The following is a 17,075-nucleotide window of genomic DNA, read 5'->3' as shown; positions in this document are numbered from 1 at the left end:
CTATATATGCTTTGCCTGGGTCCTGGGTTTGGGAACACTCATTACATGTAGATCTAGCATTTATCGACTGTTGCATTCCACACACTTTATATGAATTAATTTCTAATTATTCTTTACATCTATTATCCCACTTAATCGTCACAACAATTTTATGAGGTTGGTATATTAAGATCCCCATTCTGCTGATGAAGGAATTAAGACATAGAGAAATTAAGAAAACTTCCAGTGACCCCAGGGCTTGTAAGTAGTGGGGCTAGCAGTTGAATCCAGGGAGTGGGATGCCAGAGAGCACATTGTTAATCACCACATGGTGCTGCCTCTGAAGATCATAGGTGAGAGAGTTTAACCTATGTTACCTTCTTCTAACAAAGGAAGAGACTCGGAATTAAAAATCACTTGTCTAGTTTAAGCTTGATGGGCTTAAAATGGGAAGCTATTGCAACAATAAACTCAAAGTCATAATTCGTTTAAAATGGAAATTTGTATCACATTTTTAGAGAATTAAGTATTGATGGGTTTAATTAGCTTTGTTCTTAGATATCTTGTCAAAAAGTCTTTGTCTTTTATGAGAAATCTCTCTGAAGACACAGCCACATCACACTTGAAGAGAAGATGCAAAGGTTCAAAGGTTTCTTAGGGGTCAAAGAAGGTACATTCTAGAACTTGCTCACCGTGAGACCTGCGATTCCAATACCGACAATTCCGATGAGCTGGAGCTTAACACTGATTATGCTCTCAATTTCGTCAATGCAATTCTGTTTTGGAAAAGAAAAGGTCAGGAATAACAACTGATGGTATGTGTGAATCATCCAGTTCCAATCCATTCCTGTGAGAGCTGACCTATGTCAGCTTCTGGTCATATTTAAACCATTCCTCCTAGGTACTTAAAATCTCCTTTAGGTTCTGATAAACCAAAAATGTAGTTGGGAGAAAAAGAATAATACTCTCCTTTTGGTGGAATTTTCCTATTTAGGCCAATGGCTGCTTCAAAGCCCTGAAACCTGGCTGGAGGAAGCTATTCTGGAACATGAGGCGTTTAAAAATTTGCAGCTTCTCTTTCCTTTCAGCAAATAAGTAAAATACACCCAGAATAATAGCCCCTTGTTTTGGGTTGCCATTTACAGTTTAAATGATTTTACATACTTTTTAAAAATACTTGGTCCAATTCACTATGCAAGGTAGGTATCACCTAGTGGTAGGTATGTAAGTAAGAAGCTATAAAGTCTGTATAGGTTCAAATTTAACAAAGGAAAGCCAAGTGCTGGGGGCTGGAGGATTGTTTTCTTCTTGGGTGGCTGAGATGGATGGCATTATTCTTCCATCTGTGTCCCACAGAGACTGGGCAGGGCAGGTCCAAAGAAACTTCACAGATGGGGGAATATTGGACAGGGGCAGAATAGATCACTTGTATAATAATTGTAATTACTTTCTCCAACTTCTGTTTGGTCCTCTTAAATACAGAGGTATTCTTGCAACCCAAATTTGCCCTTAGGCTGCCCAGGTCCTTTTACTTGTCAATGATCCGCTCTCTCTGATACTTGCATAAGCTATATGAAACTCTTAACACTGCCTTCACATTTCCTATCATACTTCATTCATTCATGGTTAATTCATTCAACAAACATTTCTCAGCATCTGCCTTACATGCCATGCCACTGGAATGGCATGATGGATTTGGAGAAAATAAGACATGGTTTCTTTCACTCTCAGGGAGCTAATAGTTTAGAGAAGGCCATAGACTCACAAAAATAATTACATTGCATTCTGGTAAAAGTTCGAGAACCACTGCTTTAGATAATAACTTCTTTACTTACTGGAGTCAAGCCATAGAAATTCTTCAAACCTTCCTCACCTGCACCTATAAACTTACACACCCCATTCATCCAGTGCCAGGTACTGCTCTCTGCAGGGAGCATGCAAGGTGAGCAAGGCACACCGCTTCTTGTCACTGCCCTTCTCTGTGGAAAGTTAACCCCTTTCCTGACTCTGGGTCTTATTCTCTCATCACTTCTGGAAGCTTGTACTGCCGTATATCTCCCTTCCTTCCTACACATGCAGCCTCTCCTTCTGCACTGACACTGTCACCCATCATGTAACAGCATGCACATGATTTGCAGTCTAAAGCAAAAATCCCCTCTAATCGTGTCCTCCAGCTCTGCCCGTGTCCCCTCCTTTCTTTCACAGAAAGTTTCTTTCTATGAAAAAGAAACTAAGAGGTAAAGTGAGGAGATAGGATAATGTGAGGACCATGATACAGATGCTTCTAGAAACATCCTCATACTTCCCTCATTTCCTACATTGTTCTTGTGCATTCCAAACTGCTTCACCAAAACTGCATGGCAAATGTCATTAAGAATCTTCTAAGCATCAAATCCCAACACATTATTTCCAGCCTTTATTTCCTTGTCCTCTTCTCAGCATTTGACTTTATGGATAAGCCACCACCTCCCTCACTCTACAGGAGCATTGTCTTTGAACTCTTCCTCATTCTGACTCTTTCTACACAGTCTCATTCTGGCTACTTGTCCTCACGTGTGTGCATGCTCAGTCATTGAGTTGTGTTCAACTCTTTGTGATTCCATGGAATGGACTGTAGCCCACCAGGCTGCTCTCTCCATGGAATTTTCTGGTCAAGAATACTGGAGTGGGTTCCATTTCTTTCTCCAGGGGATCTTCCTGACCCTAGGATCAAACCCACATCTCCCATGTCTCCTGCATTTCAGGCAGATTCTTTACCACTGAGCCACCAGGGAAGCCCACTTGTCCTTAGCTTACCCCTTAAATGATAGTACTTTTGCCCACCTCATTCCTTATTCTACATGCTCTCCTGGGCATTTCCGTTCACTCCTAGGCTTTAGCTATCACCAGCTCGCTGGTTTCTGACACCTGTGTCTTCAGCTCAGATTACCTGCAAATGTCACAGGTACCTAGTGTGCAAACTTGACTGAAACTGAAGCTGTCAACTGCTCCTTTCCCTCTGTTCACCTCTCTTAGTGAGTGAGCCTCTGTCTACCCAGCAGGAGTCCAAAGTCTCAGCTTCTTCCCTTTCACTCCCCATCCACATCTAGTCAGTAACCTAGGGCTGCGGATTCTACCCCTGGACATCTCTGAGTCTGTCACGTCCTCTCCCTCCCCTCTGTCTGTAACTTGCTCTAAGCCCTCATCCTCTCTTACCAGGGTGAAAACAAGCGTCACTTCCATGGCCTCCCTCCATGAATCTCCAGCCTTCTGTTCTACCAGTCACACCCCCAGTCACCTGAGTGCTTTCTACAATGTGAAACCGATTATGTTTATCCTCTACCAAAAGCAACGGCTTCCCTCAAGTTCCAGGTATAAAATCATGTCTATGCTAGCCTTTCCAAAAATGTCCCCTGCCATTCCCTGTGGGCTCCCTACTCTCTTGCAGTCCTGGAATTTCACACTGTCATGTTTTCTGTTCCAGCTACTTTCAGGACCTGGAATGACCTCCCCTTGTTCAAACTTGGCTCAAGAATCCCATCCATGGTCAAGCTTTCCTGACTCCACTGTGTCTCCACTGTATGCTGGGCAGATACTGTACTCTGCATGGCACCAGCTCCCTTGACTAGACTGTGAGGCCATTGAGACAGGGACCATCTGTTTTTCATCTTAGAGTTTTCAGAACCTGGCATAGTGCCTGTCATGTAGCATTTAATAAAGGAAGCATTTATCAGTGCCATGACATCCATGGAAGACACTCATGGGGCAACATTCTTAAGAGTGCAAACCCTTGGCCTTGGTGAGCTTAATTAAGGCCACTCTATTTGCATTATTACCGGCAAGTTAGCACACTGTTATTCCCCAGGGTACCAGGAGACTGGGACTCAGCATTGCTTCACTTGTTCTATATAGAATAAAACTGAGACTAGAAGCCACTGTGAGAGGGCCTCCTAGAATCACACCCTCCATCTTGAGAGCAAGAACCATCTTAACACCACAGGCAGGATAGGAATCTGGTAGAGACGCTTACCTTGTGTCCTAGGAGCTCCTTTGGACAGGTGGGTTGGACCTGTTCAGGGCTTTCTTTTCCACAGCACTGAAACTAGAAAGTCAGAAAAGAGCTTTTAGGGAAGGTAATGAGAGGACACAGACGGAGAAGCAGCAGTTACAAGCCCGGGTCTCTCTGTAAAGGACTGGGATTGCTGAGGCCGCAAAACATGTTTGTCGCCTGACATTGCAATCCAACAGCCATTCTGGGGAGAGCGTGGTCATATGGTCATGCTGGCAGAGCAGAAAAATGACTTCACCAAAGTGTCCACCTTTTATGACAGGAGGTGACTGAAGGCAATCCAAACAAGGCAAGAGGCTGACAGTGCCTGTGTAAACTGCTGTTTTTAGACAGGAGTTGGGCCTTTAGATTTTTCCTTTTGGCTTTGCCAAGTAGCTAATGTTTTATGACCTTCAGGAAAGGCTCATTAACTGAAGAGAGCCCGGAACAGAGAGCAGAAGTGACCACAGAGAACCCCAGGGGCTAAAAGACTGGTGCTCAAAGACTGGCCAGCCAACAGGTATCCTGCCTTAGGGCTGCCCTTCAAAGACAAAGGAACCTGTGTGCTGTTTGACGTCCTTAGGGCGGCTGTGGCTGAACAGGATAAATGGTTGGCAACTTCCAGGACAGACCTGTGACATACAAGAACTAGGCTATCTGAAAACACCTAGCCAGGAGTTCACTGCTGCTTCTCTGTATCACGTGGTTGAGAAATCAGGACACCACTGGCCTGGCCCATCTCCCCCGGCAGTCTTTCTCGATTAAACGCTGGCAGCTGAAGAGTGCTGAGCCGACAGCACGTTCCCACAGGACGTCCTGGGAGAAACGGCACATGCCTCCCTCACGTACCCCTTTGTCTCACACCTGGGGGAGCTGAGTGAGGATCAGGGAGGCAAGGAACTTGCTCCAGGTCATGAAGCTGTTCTGCGGCAGAGCTGCAGCTAGAGATAAGCTTTTCTGACATGAAGGTCACGGTTGTTTCTGTTACACCGCAGGGCCACTCTTGATAGAAGCTGGTATTTACTTGGGCAGCTTTGCCTCTCTGGGTGCATGTCCAGACTTCCTCTTGTCAACTCCGTGTTAGACCTTTTTCTCTTCTAGATTCTGCATATAACGCAAATGGTGACTCCCACGAAGGGAGAAATACAATGCTGCTGCCTGGCTTCACTCAATTTATTCTTATTTTTAATCTAGGTGATTAGAGAGAACCTAGCTTGTGCATAATATTTGTTGCTGTTCAGTCGCTCAGTCATGTCCAACTGTTTGTGACCCCATGGACTGCAGCATGCCAGGCTTCCCTGTCTTTCACTGTCTCCCTGAGTTTGCTCAAATTTATGTCCATTAAGTCGGTGACTCAGTAATCTTTAGAGGATGAAATTTGAAGGAAGAAGTCACTTACCGTTGAGTGGAAGGTGATGAGAGTCCCATTTCCCTTTTCCTTGTCTCTAAGGTAATCATTATAAGCTTCTTCATACATGGTCTGAACATGTCGTATTGCCTGAAAAAAATATCAGGAAAACAAAGGGACATGAGTGGCAAGTTCCAAATGTTCTCCTTTCATCAAGAAAAAAGCCCTCTTCCCCATCCTTCAAGAATATGACCTTTTCATGTGTTTATTTGGACTTGAGGGTAATTCTATATATATGGACCAGATTGCAGGTTCTGGAATTTCTAAGATGCTTCTGATGGAAGGATAGACTAACCAAAAATAATTATCACAGAATAGAAAGCTTTCTTAGAGTGGAGGTTCTCAGCCCTGAATGGACAGCAGCAAAAACTGAACGCCAGGTTCCTGGGCCCCACCCAGGTGATTCTGATGCACAGCCAGGGTAGAAACCTATGCATTCTTGGGACTCCCTTGGTAACAAGTACTCAAATCTTTTCATGACGTGGTTTAAAAGGTGTTCATGACCAGGGAAAACTGTTTCAGCATTTAAATACCATAGAAAATGCAGAGAATGCTTTTTCTAGTGTAACAGCATGTGACCCCCAAATCCATAGGCTCTCAAGAAGTCATAAAATCCAATTCCTCTAACTTACATATTTGAGGTTAAAGGAGTTTGAGTAAACTCCAGGAGGTGGTGAAGGACAGAGGAGCCTGGTGTGCTACAGTCCATGGGGTCCCAAAGAGTCAGACATGACTTAGCAACTGAACAACAACAACGTTAGAAAAATTCCAGAGGAGGATATTTACTCATTCTACATATTTACCATTTTTAAAATCTAAAATAAATTCATAAACAGAATTGATAGCATGTGAATTTACAGGAAATACAGCAAAACTTAAGATTCCATTTTCCTCCTCTTCCATTTCACTCCTCTTTGCATGTTTAAGTCTAAAAAGTTCCCCTCGTCTGTGGGTTCTTCTGATAATCTATCCTGCATACCTACAGTTTGAGCACAAATCTAAACTGGCTTCATGGGCACCCAGAAGGCAGACTGTAGTCTTTGAGGTTTGTCCTCTGCCCAGGCCAAACCCTAAGAACAAAGGACAAGTGAACAGGGGTGCAAATGTGTGTTCTTCCCCATTCCTACTTCTCACACCTGTAATCTAGCTCCTCCCACATTCAAACGGGATCACCTTAAATTAGAGATCTTTTTGTTACAAAAACCCATAGATTCCTTCATGTATCTAATGAAAGCAATTAACTACCTCCCCAGGAATATATGTGCACTTACATGTATGTGCACGCGCACACACACACACACACACACATGCCTGCTTAAGTCTGCACCACATTTCTAGGTTAAAAATTCTGCATAAAAGATAATTCTGGGGTTTATTTGGCTTTGGAATGTCACTGTGGTTGTCAATATTCTCATGTCTTTTGCCATAAAGAGAACACTTTAACCATCATTAAAGAACATTTATAAGTAACATTTACTTACTACATCCTTGCCTATGAAAGCAAATACTCCAGTGGTTATTTCAGCAGCAAATATCACCAATAGGCAGATAAAAAACTGTGAAGGAGAGAAAATACTACCTTCATTAATTCAATAACCTTTTCAATTTATTTAACCTCTTTAATTCTAATTCCATTTGAAAAACAAGGTTATTAGTTTGAACAGAAATATTACAGAAGGAAGCATCTGATCCCTTGGTCCACGTGCAGCTTGTTTGCTCAGTAATTCATTCAGCAATCATTTATTGAGCATTTGCTCTGGGCCAGGAACTGCCCTGGGCACTGGGTATACAGTGGGGAATAAGATAAGATCTCAGTGTCTCTGCTCTTCTGGACATAATATTAATAATAGAAAGAGCAGGAGATGATGAATGAGTAAGCAATAGAAGAGTAAGATCATTTCAGAGTGATATAGAAATCCTACCACCTAGAACAGTGCCTGGCACCCATATGTTCAGTGACTGCTTGATGAACAAAAGAGGTTCTATAAAGATATAAAATCAGACCAGGAGATAGACAGTGACTGGAAGTGCTGGATTTGGGGAGGAGGTGACCTGAGACCGCAAGCTCTAGATGGATTCTCTGAGGAGGAGGGAGTGGAGGTGAAGGGTGTCCTTCCGGACAGATTTCTGCTCTGATCTCGTGGGTCTGCTCTGATTAAACTAAGCTCAGTGATAAACAAGACACAGGATGCTCCACAACAGGGGAAAAAGAAAGAGTGGAGAACTAAGGAAGTGAGTTAGAAACCTTACATGGCAAGAGATCAGGAGAAGTGGCCACAGTTCAAACATCAAAGATTGCAGAGAGCAAGCAGAGGCCGCCTAATAAACCTGCTGTTTCTGATGCCTCGTGGAGAAATACAAAAACTTCTTTCCTGCTCCTCTTTTTCCTTTGGTCACACTGGCATTGGATGGATAGCAGTTAACTGCAGTTTTTCTATTTTTTCTAAACAGAGGCTGCTTGTTAAAACAAACCACAAGAGGGATGTTTGCTTAAATTATTGATCTCAAACAGCAGTACTTTTCTTGTAGATAAGTGTTTCCCTGACTACAGGAATCTTGTAGCTGCCTCAGTCACTATGAGGTGTCATCAGGCACTTTTCCTCCCCAAACATCTTCACACTAACGAACTAATTTTTTTTTTTTTTTTCATGCTTTCCGTAGACATAGGGACAAAGATAATGCCCAGCTCCAGGCCAAGTCCCTCCCCATCTCTCCCCACTTACAGATCCAAGAACACACTGCGACTCCCTCGTGGCCCCACAGCACCCGAAGAAGCCCACGGCCATCATCAGGGCCCCTGCTCCAACCAGCACATACAGCCCTGTGGGGAGAGGACAGAGAAGATGCTGACCAGTCACGACGGGCTCTCCCCAGCTCCAATGCTGCCAGCCTGGCCTCTGTCACCACCACCCCAGACATCCTGCCTGGCAGAGCCTTCAGTTGTTAATAGATAAAGGTTAACCCTTGGGGAGTGCTTCCTGCTGAGCGCTTGGAACACCTGCACAAGGATCCTGAGAGGGAGGGGCTGCTATAATCCCCAGGGAACAAAGAAAGCTTGTGTTTACAGAGGTGAAGGAAGCCTCTCAGGTCACACAACGAGCAAAGACTGGCCGGTGCATCTGTTCCACAACTCTTAGTCACCTCCAAGTGCCTCCTATCTGCCTGGCACTGTACCTTCCAGCCTCCACTACCCCTGTGAAGTGAGTGTTAGTGCCATTCATATAAACTGGTAACAATGAATCCAAGGGTGGTGAGGAGCCAGTGCCAGAGCTTGGACAAGAACCCACATCTTCCTAGGAGCCCGTGGTCTCTCGTGGCACTCTGGAATTAGTAGCTGTTCGCCCACCTTGTAAAGGCCCTGAGGACAAAGTGTCTGGGAGGGGAGAGGGCTGTTGATCTGCCCAGGCAGAGACAGGGAAGCAGGGAGGAGGTGGGACAGATGAGGGAGGCTTTTAATTAAGGAGAGGGGCGGAAGACACAGTGATGAGGCAGTAAGGCTCTGTGTGAATGATAAACTTTACAGGGCAATACCACATACACAGGACACATGCTAGGTTATACATGTCACAAGAAAAAAGCTGGTGAGGGGAGGCGATAAGGTAATATGCACCAGCAGGGTTATTGTTAATAGACTATTAGCTACATTTGCTTTAAGGGCTTCTTTTCTCCAGGAACTGTTCTAAGCACTTGGCACAAATTTATTCATTTAATCTTCATGAAGCAGATACCATTATTATCTTCATCTTTTTTTTTTTTTTTTTAGGCAGAGGAGCTGGGTCCCGAAAGTTAAGTGATTTGCCCAAGATCACAGAGCTGGGATAAAAATACCCATCTGCCTCTAAAGCCAGCTCATGGCCATCAGCCCATCCTGCCTCCCCAGCAATAACAGAGGCCTCAATTTGAGTGATAATTTTGCTCAGTTCTGAAGTCAAGCCACAGGAACAGCTGTTCTCACAGAGAAAGAAAAGGGCAGAAATGTTCTCGTTGTGAGAGAAAGAAGGGCAAGCCAGGTTCTGACTTCCTTTTCTGATCCTGAGATAAGTTAGAACACAATATGGGGTCTGGAACTTGGCTTGCTTAGAATAATGCCCATTGCCTCAACTCTATTTTCTGCATTTTATTCATGTGAGTCACCTGGAAACCACGCCCATCCCTGAGGGGGTGGGGAGTTGGCACGCCACCCCTGTGGGGAAACCCTGAGGCTGGCCTGCAGGGAGCCTCTGGGGCCCCTCTGGGTGCTGTCGGTGGTTTGTGGGCAGACCTCGCTGCTCCCTGAGAGCTGAGCAGCAGGCGGGCCACCTCCTGCACCACCCAGGCTGTTCTCGGGCCCCTTTCAGAGTCGGGGAAGCCCTGTTCTTCCAAGGTCCCCAGACAGGTATTTATGTATTTCCTGCTAGGCAGGCTCAGCCACTTCCTCTTTTTTCCTTTTCCCTAAAAAAATAATTTCATGGAGAATGGATGTGGTAATGAGAGAAATGAAAACATATTAAAAATAATACTACTGTTGGCCCCACTGCCTAATTACCTTATTGTTCTAAAGAATTTCTTCACTTTTCAAAGCTCGCTTATTTCCGTCTCCTAAAAGCAGTAAGTAAGGCAAGTATTTTACATATTTCTATTTCTATAATGGGGGTCAGGGCAGCAAGAGGGCTCCAGGCAGGACACACAGGTCCGGAGCCCTGATTCCACCCCCATTGAAACAGTTCCCTCACAGAACATTTCCTGGTTGGGCCAACTTATTGGATGGATTTCCTGCTTATGGTGTCCGTTGCCTCTTCACTGCTGCATGATACTGTCTACAGATCCTGCTTGGAGTCACAGCCTAGAGACTGGACCCTCTGGGATCTTATCCATCCTACACTCCAGTCACATAGGAATTCATCATGATGAAACTCAGCCTGTGGGTTCCCATATATGTCTTTCTCATCTATAGATGTTAAATCCTTGAACAAACGTTATTCACCCTACCTAGAATACGCCAGGAACAAGATAGAATTCCCAGTCAGTGTTTGTTGGATATGAGGATAAAGGGAGAGCAAATCAGATTGGAAGTTTTGGATGGACTGTCTACCATCACCCATCTTTGCTTAGAGATACATGCTGGGGCTACATTCCAACAAGCATCCAAGAAGCCACCACATGGCTGGGCTCTCCCGAGTCAGGCAGATGAGGACTGGCTGCACAGCCTGCAGAAAGGCTCCTGAGAGTGTGCAGCCTCGCAGGGAGGGGTGCTCTTGAGGCTCAGGTACAGTGGACAGAGGCACCTAAGTCTGAGGACAGAGCTGCTCCCCACCATAAACAAGCTCACTCAGCCCCTTGCCCTTCCAAAATAAGAGCTCCTTTAGAAAATGTGCTTATTTGTACAATATTCCATTCTTCCAGTGGTAAAGAATCTGCCTGCCGATGCAGGAGATGTGGGAGACGTGGGTTCAAGCTATGGGTCAGGAAGGTTTCCCTGGAGTAGGAAATGGCAACCCACTCTAGTATTCTTGCCTGGAGAATCCCATTGACAGAGGAATCTGGTGGGCTACAGTCCATGGGGTCTCAAAGAGTCGGACATGACTGAGCACATACACATACTCCATACTCCATTCTTAGGCTATCAGAATCAGAGCTCAGAGCAAACCCCCTGAAACTAACCCAGCAGCTCCAGTTCCCGAGGCCTCTCCCTGGCAAACCTCTCCCCAGCACACCTCCTGTGCATGTGTGGCCACGTGACTCAGCCCCATGCCAAACAAGCACTGCTGGTTGGAGTTGATGTGAAAAATCAGAAGAAATTCTACTCGTGGCAAAGGTCTTGGGCCTGCTGAATCCAGTTTCAAATCTGACTGTAATACTCTGAACACCATGGGGCCACTTGTAGCTTCCAAGGATACCTTTTCCTTTTTCTGATCTGGCCCTCAAAACACAGCTATTGAATAGATAGATTGATCGGCAGGCACACTTTAATTCCAAGATGCTTTCTGTAGGTCGGGAAGATCCCTTGGCGAAGGGATAGGCTACCTACTCCAGTATTCTTGGGTTTCACTTGTGGCTCAGCTGGTAAAGAATCTGCCTGCAATGCAGGGAGACCTGGGTTCAGTCTCTGGGTTGGGAAGATGCCCTGGAGAAGGGAAAGGCTACTCACTCCAGTATTCTGGCCTGGAGAATTTCATGGACTATATAGTCCATGGGGTTGCAAAGAGTCGAACATGACTGAGTGACTTTTACTCACTATGCTGAGCTCCCACAGCAGCTTTGTGACAAGGGGATAACCTATACCCAATCCCCTATGCTTCCTGAGTCCTGTTTCCCTTAGTTTGAGAAAGAAAAAACATTTTGATATTGCATTTTTAGCATTAACAGCTGGGCCTTGCCACGCCAATGATCTCCAGGTGACATGCTACCACCAATTTCCTGACAGTTCCATCACTTGTCTCTGGTTTCAGATCCTTCTTTCTAAGCTAGAAGCATCATCCCAAGTAACACAGAAAGGAGACAGTGACCTCCTAAATGCCTGTCTGAGTCAACTCATTTTTAAATGGCTCACCTTTTAGGGACTGAATAGTGGCATGGTCATCAATTTCAGTGACTTTTTGGCAGCAGATGATTTTACATATCCATCTAATGACCATTTTTCATCAAAAAATATTTTTCTCTGCTTCTGTGCAACTTTCCCTCCCTCCTAGCTTGTTGTGGACACACACAATTATATATTAATTTGGAATACTGGATGGGACTTAATTCATGGAGAAAGTTAGGACTTGTGTGCTCAGTTGCCCAGCTGTGTCCGACTCTTTATGACCCCATGGACTGTAGACTGCCAGGCTCCTCTGTCCGTGGGATTCTCCAGGCAAGAATACTGGAGTGGGTTGTCATTTCCTTCTCCAGGGGATCTTCCTGACCCAGGGATGGAACTTGTCTCCTGAATTGGCAGGCGGGTTCTTTATCACTGAGGCACTTGGAAAGCCAGGTGAGACCTTGGGTCCTCACTAAATAACCATAGCAGCTGTTAGTTACTGAATGTTGTTGTAGGAATTTAACATGCATGAGTCATGGAGTCATTCAACACTAAGAGTGACCCCACCACTCCAGTGCCTCAGGGTCTCTGAGTCTGTACTGTGCCCTTGACGGGCATTATCTCAGGAGTCTGGTGCCCGAGAAGCCTCAGTGCTATCAGCTAGTTTCTTGGCCTGACTATCTGGCATCTAAACCACTCCAACATCTCCCCTTCTCCTCCTCTCCCATGCAGTTGTGCCACCCGCAGCAGACTCCTCCCTTGGCCTGCCCTGCAGTAAGAACAGCCGCTAATACTTATTGAGGGCTCACTGCACTCAAGTACACTCATAGGTTAAATCACCTCCTGCTCACATCAGCCCTGTGAGGTATGTAGAAGTGGTATTCATATTTCAGAGGGGAGGAATCTGAGACACAGAGAGGTAACTTACCGAAGACTGCACAGCTAGTAAGGCTCGAAACTGGAACCAAACCTGGGACTCTACTCCAAGGTGCGCACCCTAACTCCTATGCTGCACTTGCAGTAGGAACCAGAAGAAAGGTGATTTTCTTAACTAGAAATCTGTAACTTTTCATTGGAAGGACTGATGCTGAAACTGAAACTCCAATACTTTGGCCACCTGATGCGAAGAGCCAACTCATTGGAAAAGACCCTGATGCTGGGAAAGATTTAAGGCAGGAGGAGAAGGGGAGGACAGAAGATGGGATGGTTGGATGGCATCACCAACTCAATGGACATGAGTTTGAGCAGCCTCTGGGAGATCATGAAGGAAAGGGAAGTCACGGGGTTGCAGTCCATGACAAAACAACAACAAGAAACGGCAGGAGGGTTCTTTTCCTCCGTCCTTGAGAAAAGTGCCCAAGGAATCTAACACTGATGATTTCTGGGGTTTCCCCTCAAAGCATTTTCTGGGGCGGGAGCCAGAAATCTGGGTCTGCCAACTGTGTCTTTAGGTAAGTCCTCTTATTTCTCAGTTTTGTTATTTGCAATATGGCAATAATGATCTATACTTAAGTTCTTGTAAAAATGCTTTGGAGAAATTGTGTCAACAGTGTAAGCTATATCACATGTCTGTTTTGCAACTACTATGAATCTCAGGTACAACTAAAAATGGAGAAGTGAAAAATATTACCAGAGTGAGTCAGAGTCTTTAAAAAGCCCCAGAACACTCAGCACTGGAACGCTTACCTTACACATGACATTTAGCCACAATCAAAGCCAGGCTCTGCAGCTCTGTATTCACGGAGGGACAGCCACAGACAACCTGGGATTCCAGAGAGTGAGTGGCTGAGTCTGAGCAGGCAGCTCCTTCCCCTTGGGGAGGAACCTGCTGATGCCCTCCATCCTTTACTCATAGACATGACTTCATGTGTTCCAGCCTTCTGAGGGCCCAGGGAATCTCTCCCCACCCTGTGCCTCTGGAAGGAAGACCCCTATGTTGTCTGTACCCCTAAGGGGCAGCCCCAGAGAAAAACTGTAACGGGAGAGCAGAGTGGCATGTTAGTGGAACTTGGAAGACATTGGGGGTCTCTCCCAAGAGTGAAGGAGACCAACATAAAGAGGGTCTGGGAAACATCAAGTCACCCCAGCCTTTCTTGTTGCCAGTTCCACTCTTGGTAAGGTCTCCCTTCTCCACCCTAGCAACCAGTGGTCGTGATACCCTAGGTCAGCCTCCAAGTCTTGACCTGAACTCAGAAGTCCTTGAGAAGAGGTGGTAGGTGTAGTCAGTCTGACTGCCCTGGCTCCCTGGCCTCATTTCTAACTCTCCTCACAGCTGGATCCTCTCCACACTGGTTCCTCACTATGAAGTCAATCCCAGATCTTTATTATATGAGGGGACATTCTCTCCACCACCAAGGAGGAAGACACAAGGGTCCCAGAAAGGAAAGTATCCCCCTAGAGGAGGAAGTGTGTGTGTGCTGTGCTAAGTAGTGTCCGACTCTTTGCGACCCCATGGACTATAGCCCGCCAGGCTCCTCTGTCCTTGGGGATTCTCCAGCCAAGAATACTGGAGTGGGTTGCCATTCCCTTCTCTAGGGGATCTTCCTGACCCAGGGATGGAACTTGTGTCTCCTGCATTGGCAGTCGGGTTTTTTTTTTTTTTCCACTAGCACCTTTTGAACTGTGATGTTCAAGAAGAGTCTTGAGAGTCCCTTGGACTGAAAGGAGACCAAACCAGTCAATCCTAAAGGAAATCAACCCTGAATATTCACTGGAAGGACTGATGCTGAAGCTCCAATACTTTGGCCACCTGATGCGAAGAGCCAACTCATTGGAAAAGACCTTGATGCTGGGAAAGATTGAAGGTGGGAGAAGGGGGTGACAGGACAAGATGGTTGGATAGTATCATCGACTCAATGGACATGAGTTTGAGCAAACTCCAGGAGATGGCGAAGGACAGGGAAGCCTGGCATGCTGTAGTCCATGGAGTCTCAAAGAGTCAGACACAACTGAGCGAATGGACAGCAACAGCCACTTGGGTAGCCCCAGAGGAAGAAAGATTTCCTATAAAGGGTGGCAGTCATCTGCCCGGAAGCAGGGAGTTACACCACGTGCCTTCCTGAGGTCCCTCTCAGGGGAGGGTTGTGTTTCTTTAAGAGCACTTTAATAGGCCAAGCTTGTTCTCCAGGGCTCTTTAACAAAGTGGTGATAAGAGTTTAATGTGCTGATTGCTCTGGAACCTATTCTGAAAAGAAAATACACAGTTCAGTGCACAGCCTAGGGACATGAAGTGAGATTTTCCAAAAACTGGGCCTGCTTCTTCTTTAAAGTCCTATTACCTCATACTGTTTGCTATGCAAGTCCATAAAATGGTATCCTGGTACATTTTTTCTTCTCATTTTATTACTAGAGATCTGGTGTCTTTCCTATTTGGAAAATTATTTATTGAGGAAAGAAATATCAACCTCTGTAAACACATATATTGCTCTTTCTATTTATAAGAAATATTTGAAGTGGAGAGAAGGTTCCTGACTTCACAAGGACATTTTCTTGTTGGCACTCACCAGAGAGACAACACAGGGAAACAAACAGAACAAGCACAGGCCTGGGTATTGGCAAACCTGGACCGAGGGCTGAGCCCCACTGTGCAAAGCTGGAAAACCACAGCTGACCACCAGCCCCCTTTCCTGTCTGTTTCACCCCCTGGTCCTTAGTCTCCTTATTCTGTTCAGTGCTAAGACTCTGTGCTCTCTTCTCTGAACTTTGAGCACTGACCATAAGCATTCTCACCCCCAGCCCTTCATGGGTGACTTAGAGAGGGGAGCTGAGGAAGAACCAAGGGTGGCAGACCCAAGCCCACATCCCAGGCCACCAGGAACAAGCGCAAAGGGTTCAAGCCTTGTCGTGGGGACTGTTGTTTTTCCCACCCTGAGTTCACCTCCTCTTCTTCTCTATTAGACAAAGAGCATCCTTAACTCTCAGTCCATGTGGTCTGAGAGGACTGACTTGCCTCAGCTCCATGGCAGGTATGAGGCCCAGGCTTCAGCCAACAAGCCCATCTCAAGCAGCTGGCCACAATGACTGGTGTGGGAAGGGGCACTGGACCCAAGACCGCCAATGACAGTGAGACCCAGGACTTTGGTTGAATCAGCTGGAAGAAGAGCACACTGTTGCCAGGGTTACTTGGGAGGTGGCACCTGGAGCTGTGGGTGGCCAATTTATCAGAGCTAGGGGGAATCTGCCCCAGACTGGAGGCACAGGAAAACAGAGCTAAGAGATGGCTACAGACTGGATTCTGATCATATCACTTGTGTGCCTAAGATGAGTATTAATCCTGATGTTTCCGTTATGAGTCAAGAAATTTCCATTTTGCTCAAAAGAGTTTGAGTCTAGTTTCTGTGATTTGCAATTGAGAGAGTCCTGACAAATACGTCCACAAATATGTGACATTTCTTGCATCTTGGGCAGTTCATATGGCTTTAGTTTAGATTTGGAAATAGGATCAGGAATGTTTGTTTGGAGCTAGTTCACCCTCCTACTCAGCACAGGAATCTCCTGTATGGATAGAAGATCCATTTGGATTTTTGGTTAAATACCAACGTATCAGAGGGGTCACTTTCTATAGAAGTCTGTTCAGCTTCTTTGATTTATCAAACCATTGAAAAGTTTTTCTTTTTTTGGACCCAAATCTACACCTGTAAACTGCTATCAGTGCTTCATTTCTGGAGGAATACAGACAGAAGCTGCTCCCAGACTGGCCTCCATCCTTCTTTCCACCCGCATCCCTTCTCTAACCCAGCAGGGTCCCTGACTTCTGTAACTCAGGTTTCCATCTGAAAATCATGAGTTGTGACTTCTATGCTTGACTCTATCACTGATACCTTTTTTTGTTTTGATTCCTCTGTCCCTGAGTTAAACAGTGTTTAATAATAACATTTAATAATGCTTAATAAAGTTTCTTGCCTTTCTGTCCTTTTCTTCACAATTCCTACTACCACCACCATGGGTTATGCCCTTATTCCTTCAGGTCTGACTGTATCAGTAATATAGCATAGTCTTTTTTGTCCTCCCCTCTCATTCCAGAATAATCTCTTTAAAATGCAGTGTAGATTGATTGTGAAAGTGAAAGTCACTCAGTCGTGTCTGACTCTTTGTGAGCCCATGGACTATACAGTCCATGGAATTCTCTAGGCCAGAATACTGGAGTGGGTAGCCTATCCATT

The 17,075-nt window shown here is 45.5% G+C and overlaps 1 protein-coding gene across 2 annotated transcripts in view; it reads right to left on the bottom strand.

The window, feature by feature from the left end:
- TSPAN2 (tetraspanin 2) overlaps positions 1-17,075 on the bottom strand; it is a 38,706-nt gene that overhangs the window by 2,792 nt on the left and 18,839 nt on the right. For both annotated transcript variants that reach the window (XM_055584633.1, XM_055584632.1), the window contains exons 3-7: positions 8,138-8,235; positions 6,896-6,970; positions 5,406-5,504; positions 3,989-4,060; positions 672-755 (exon numbers count right to left, since the gene is read on the bottom strand). In XM_055584633.1, the coding sequence (XP_055440608.1) occupies positions 672-755; positions 3,989-4,060; positions 5,406-5,504; positions 6,896-6,970; positions 8,138-8,235 (428 nt within the window). The remainder of the gene's footprint in view (positions 1-671; positions 756-3,988; positions 4,061-5,405; positions 5,505-6,895; positions 6,971-8,137; positions 8,236-17,075) is intronic.

The sequence above is a fragment of the Bubalus kerabau genome, chromosome 6, assembly GCF_029407905.1.
Source record: "Bubalus kerabau isolate K-KA32 ecotype Philippines breed swamp buffalo chromosome 6, PCC_UOA_SB_1v2, whole genome shotgun sequence".
NCBI lineage: Eukaryota > Metazoa > Chordata > Mammalia > Artiodactyla > Bovidae > Bubalus > Bubalus kerabau.
Note: the sequence above shows the minus strand (reverse complement) of the source record. Positions and strands in the feature narration are given on the sequence as shown.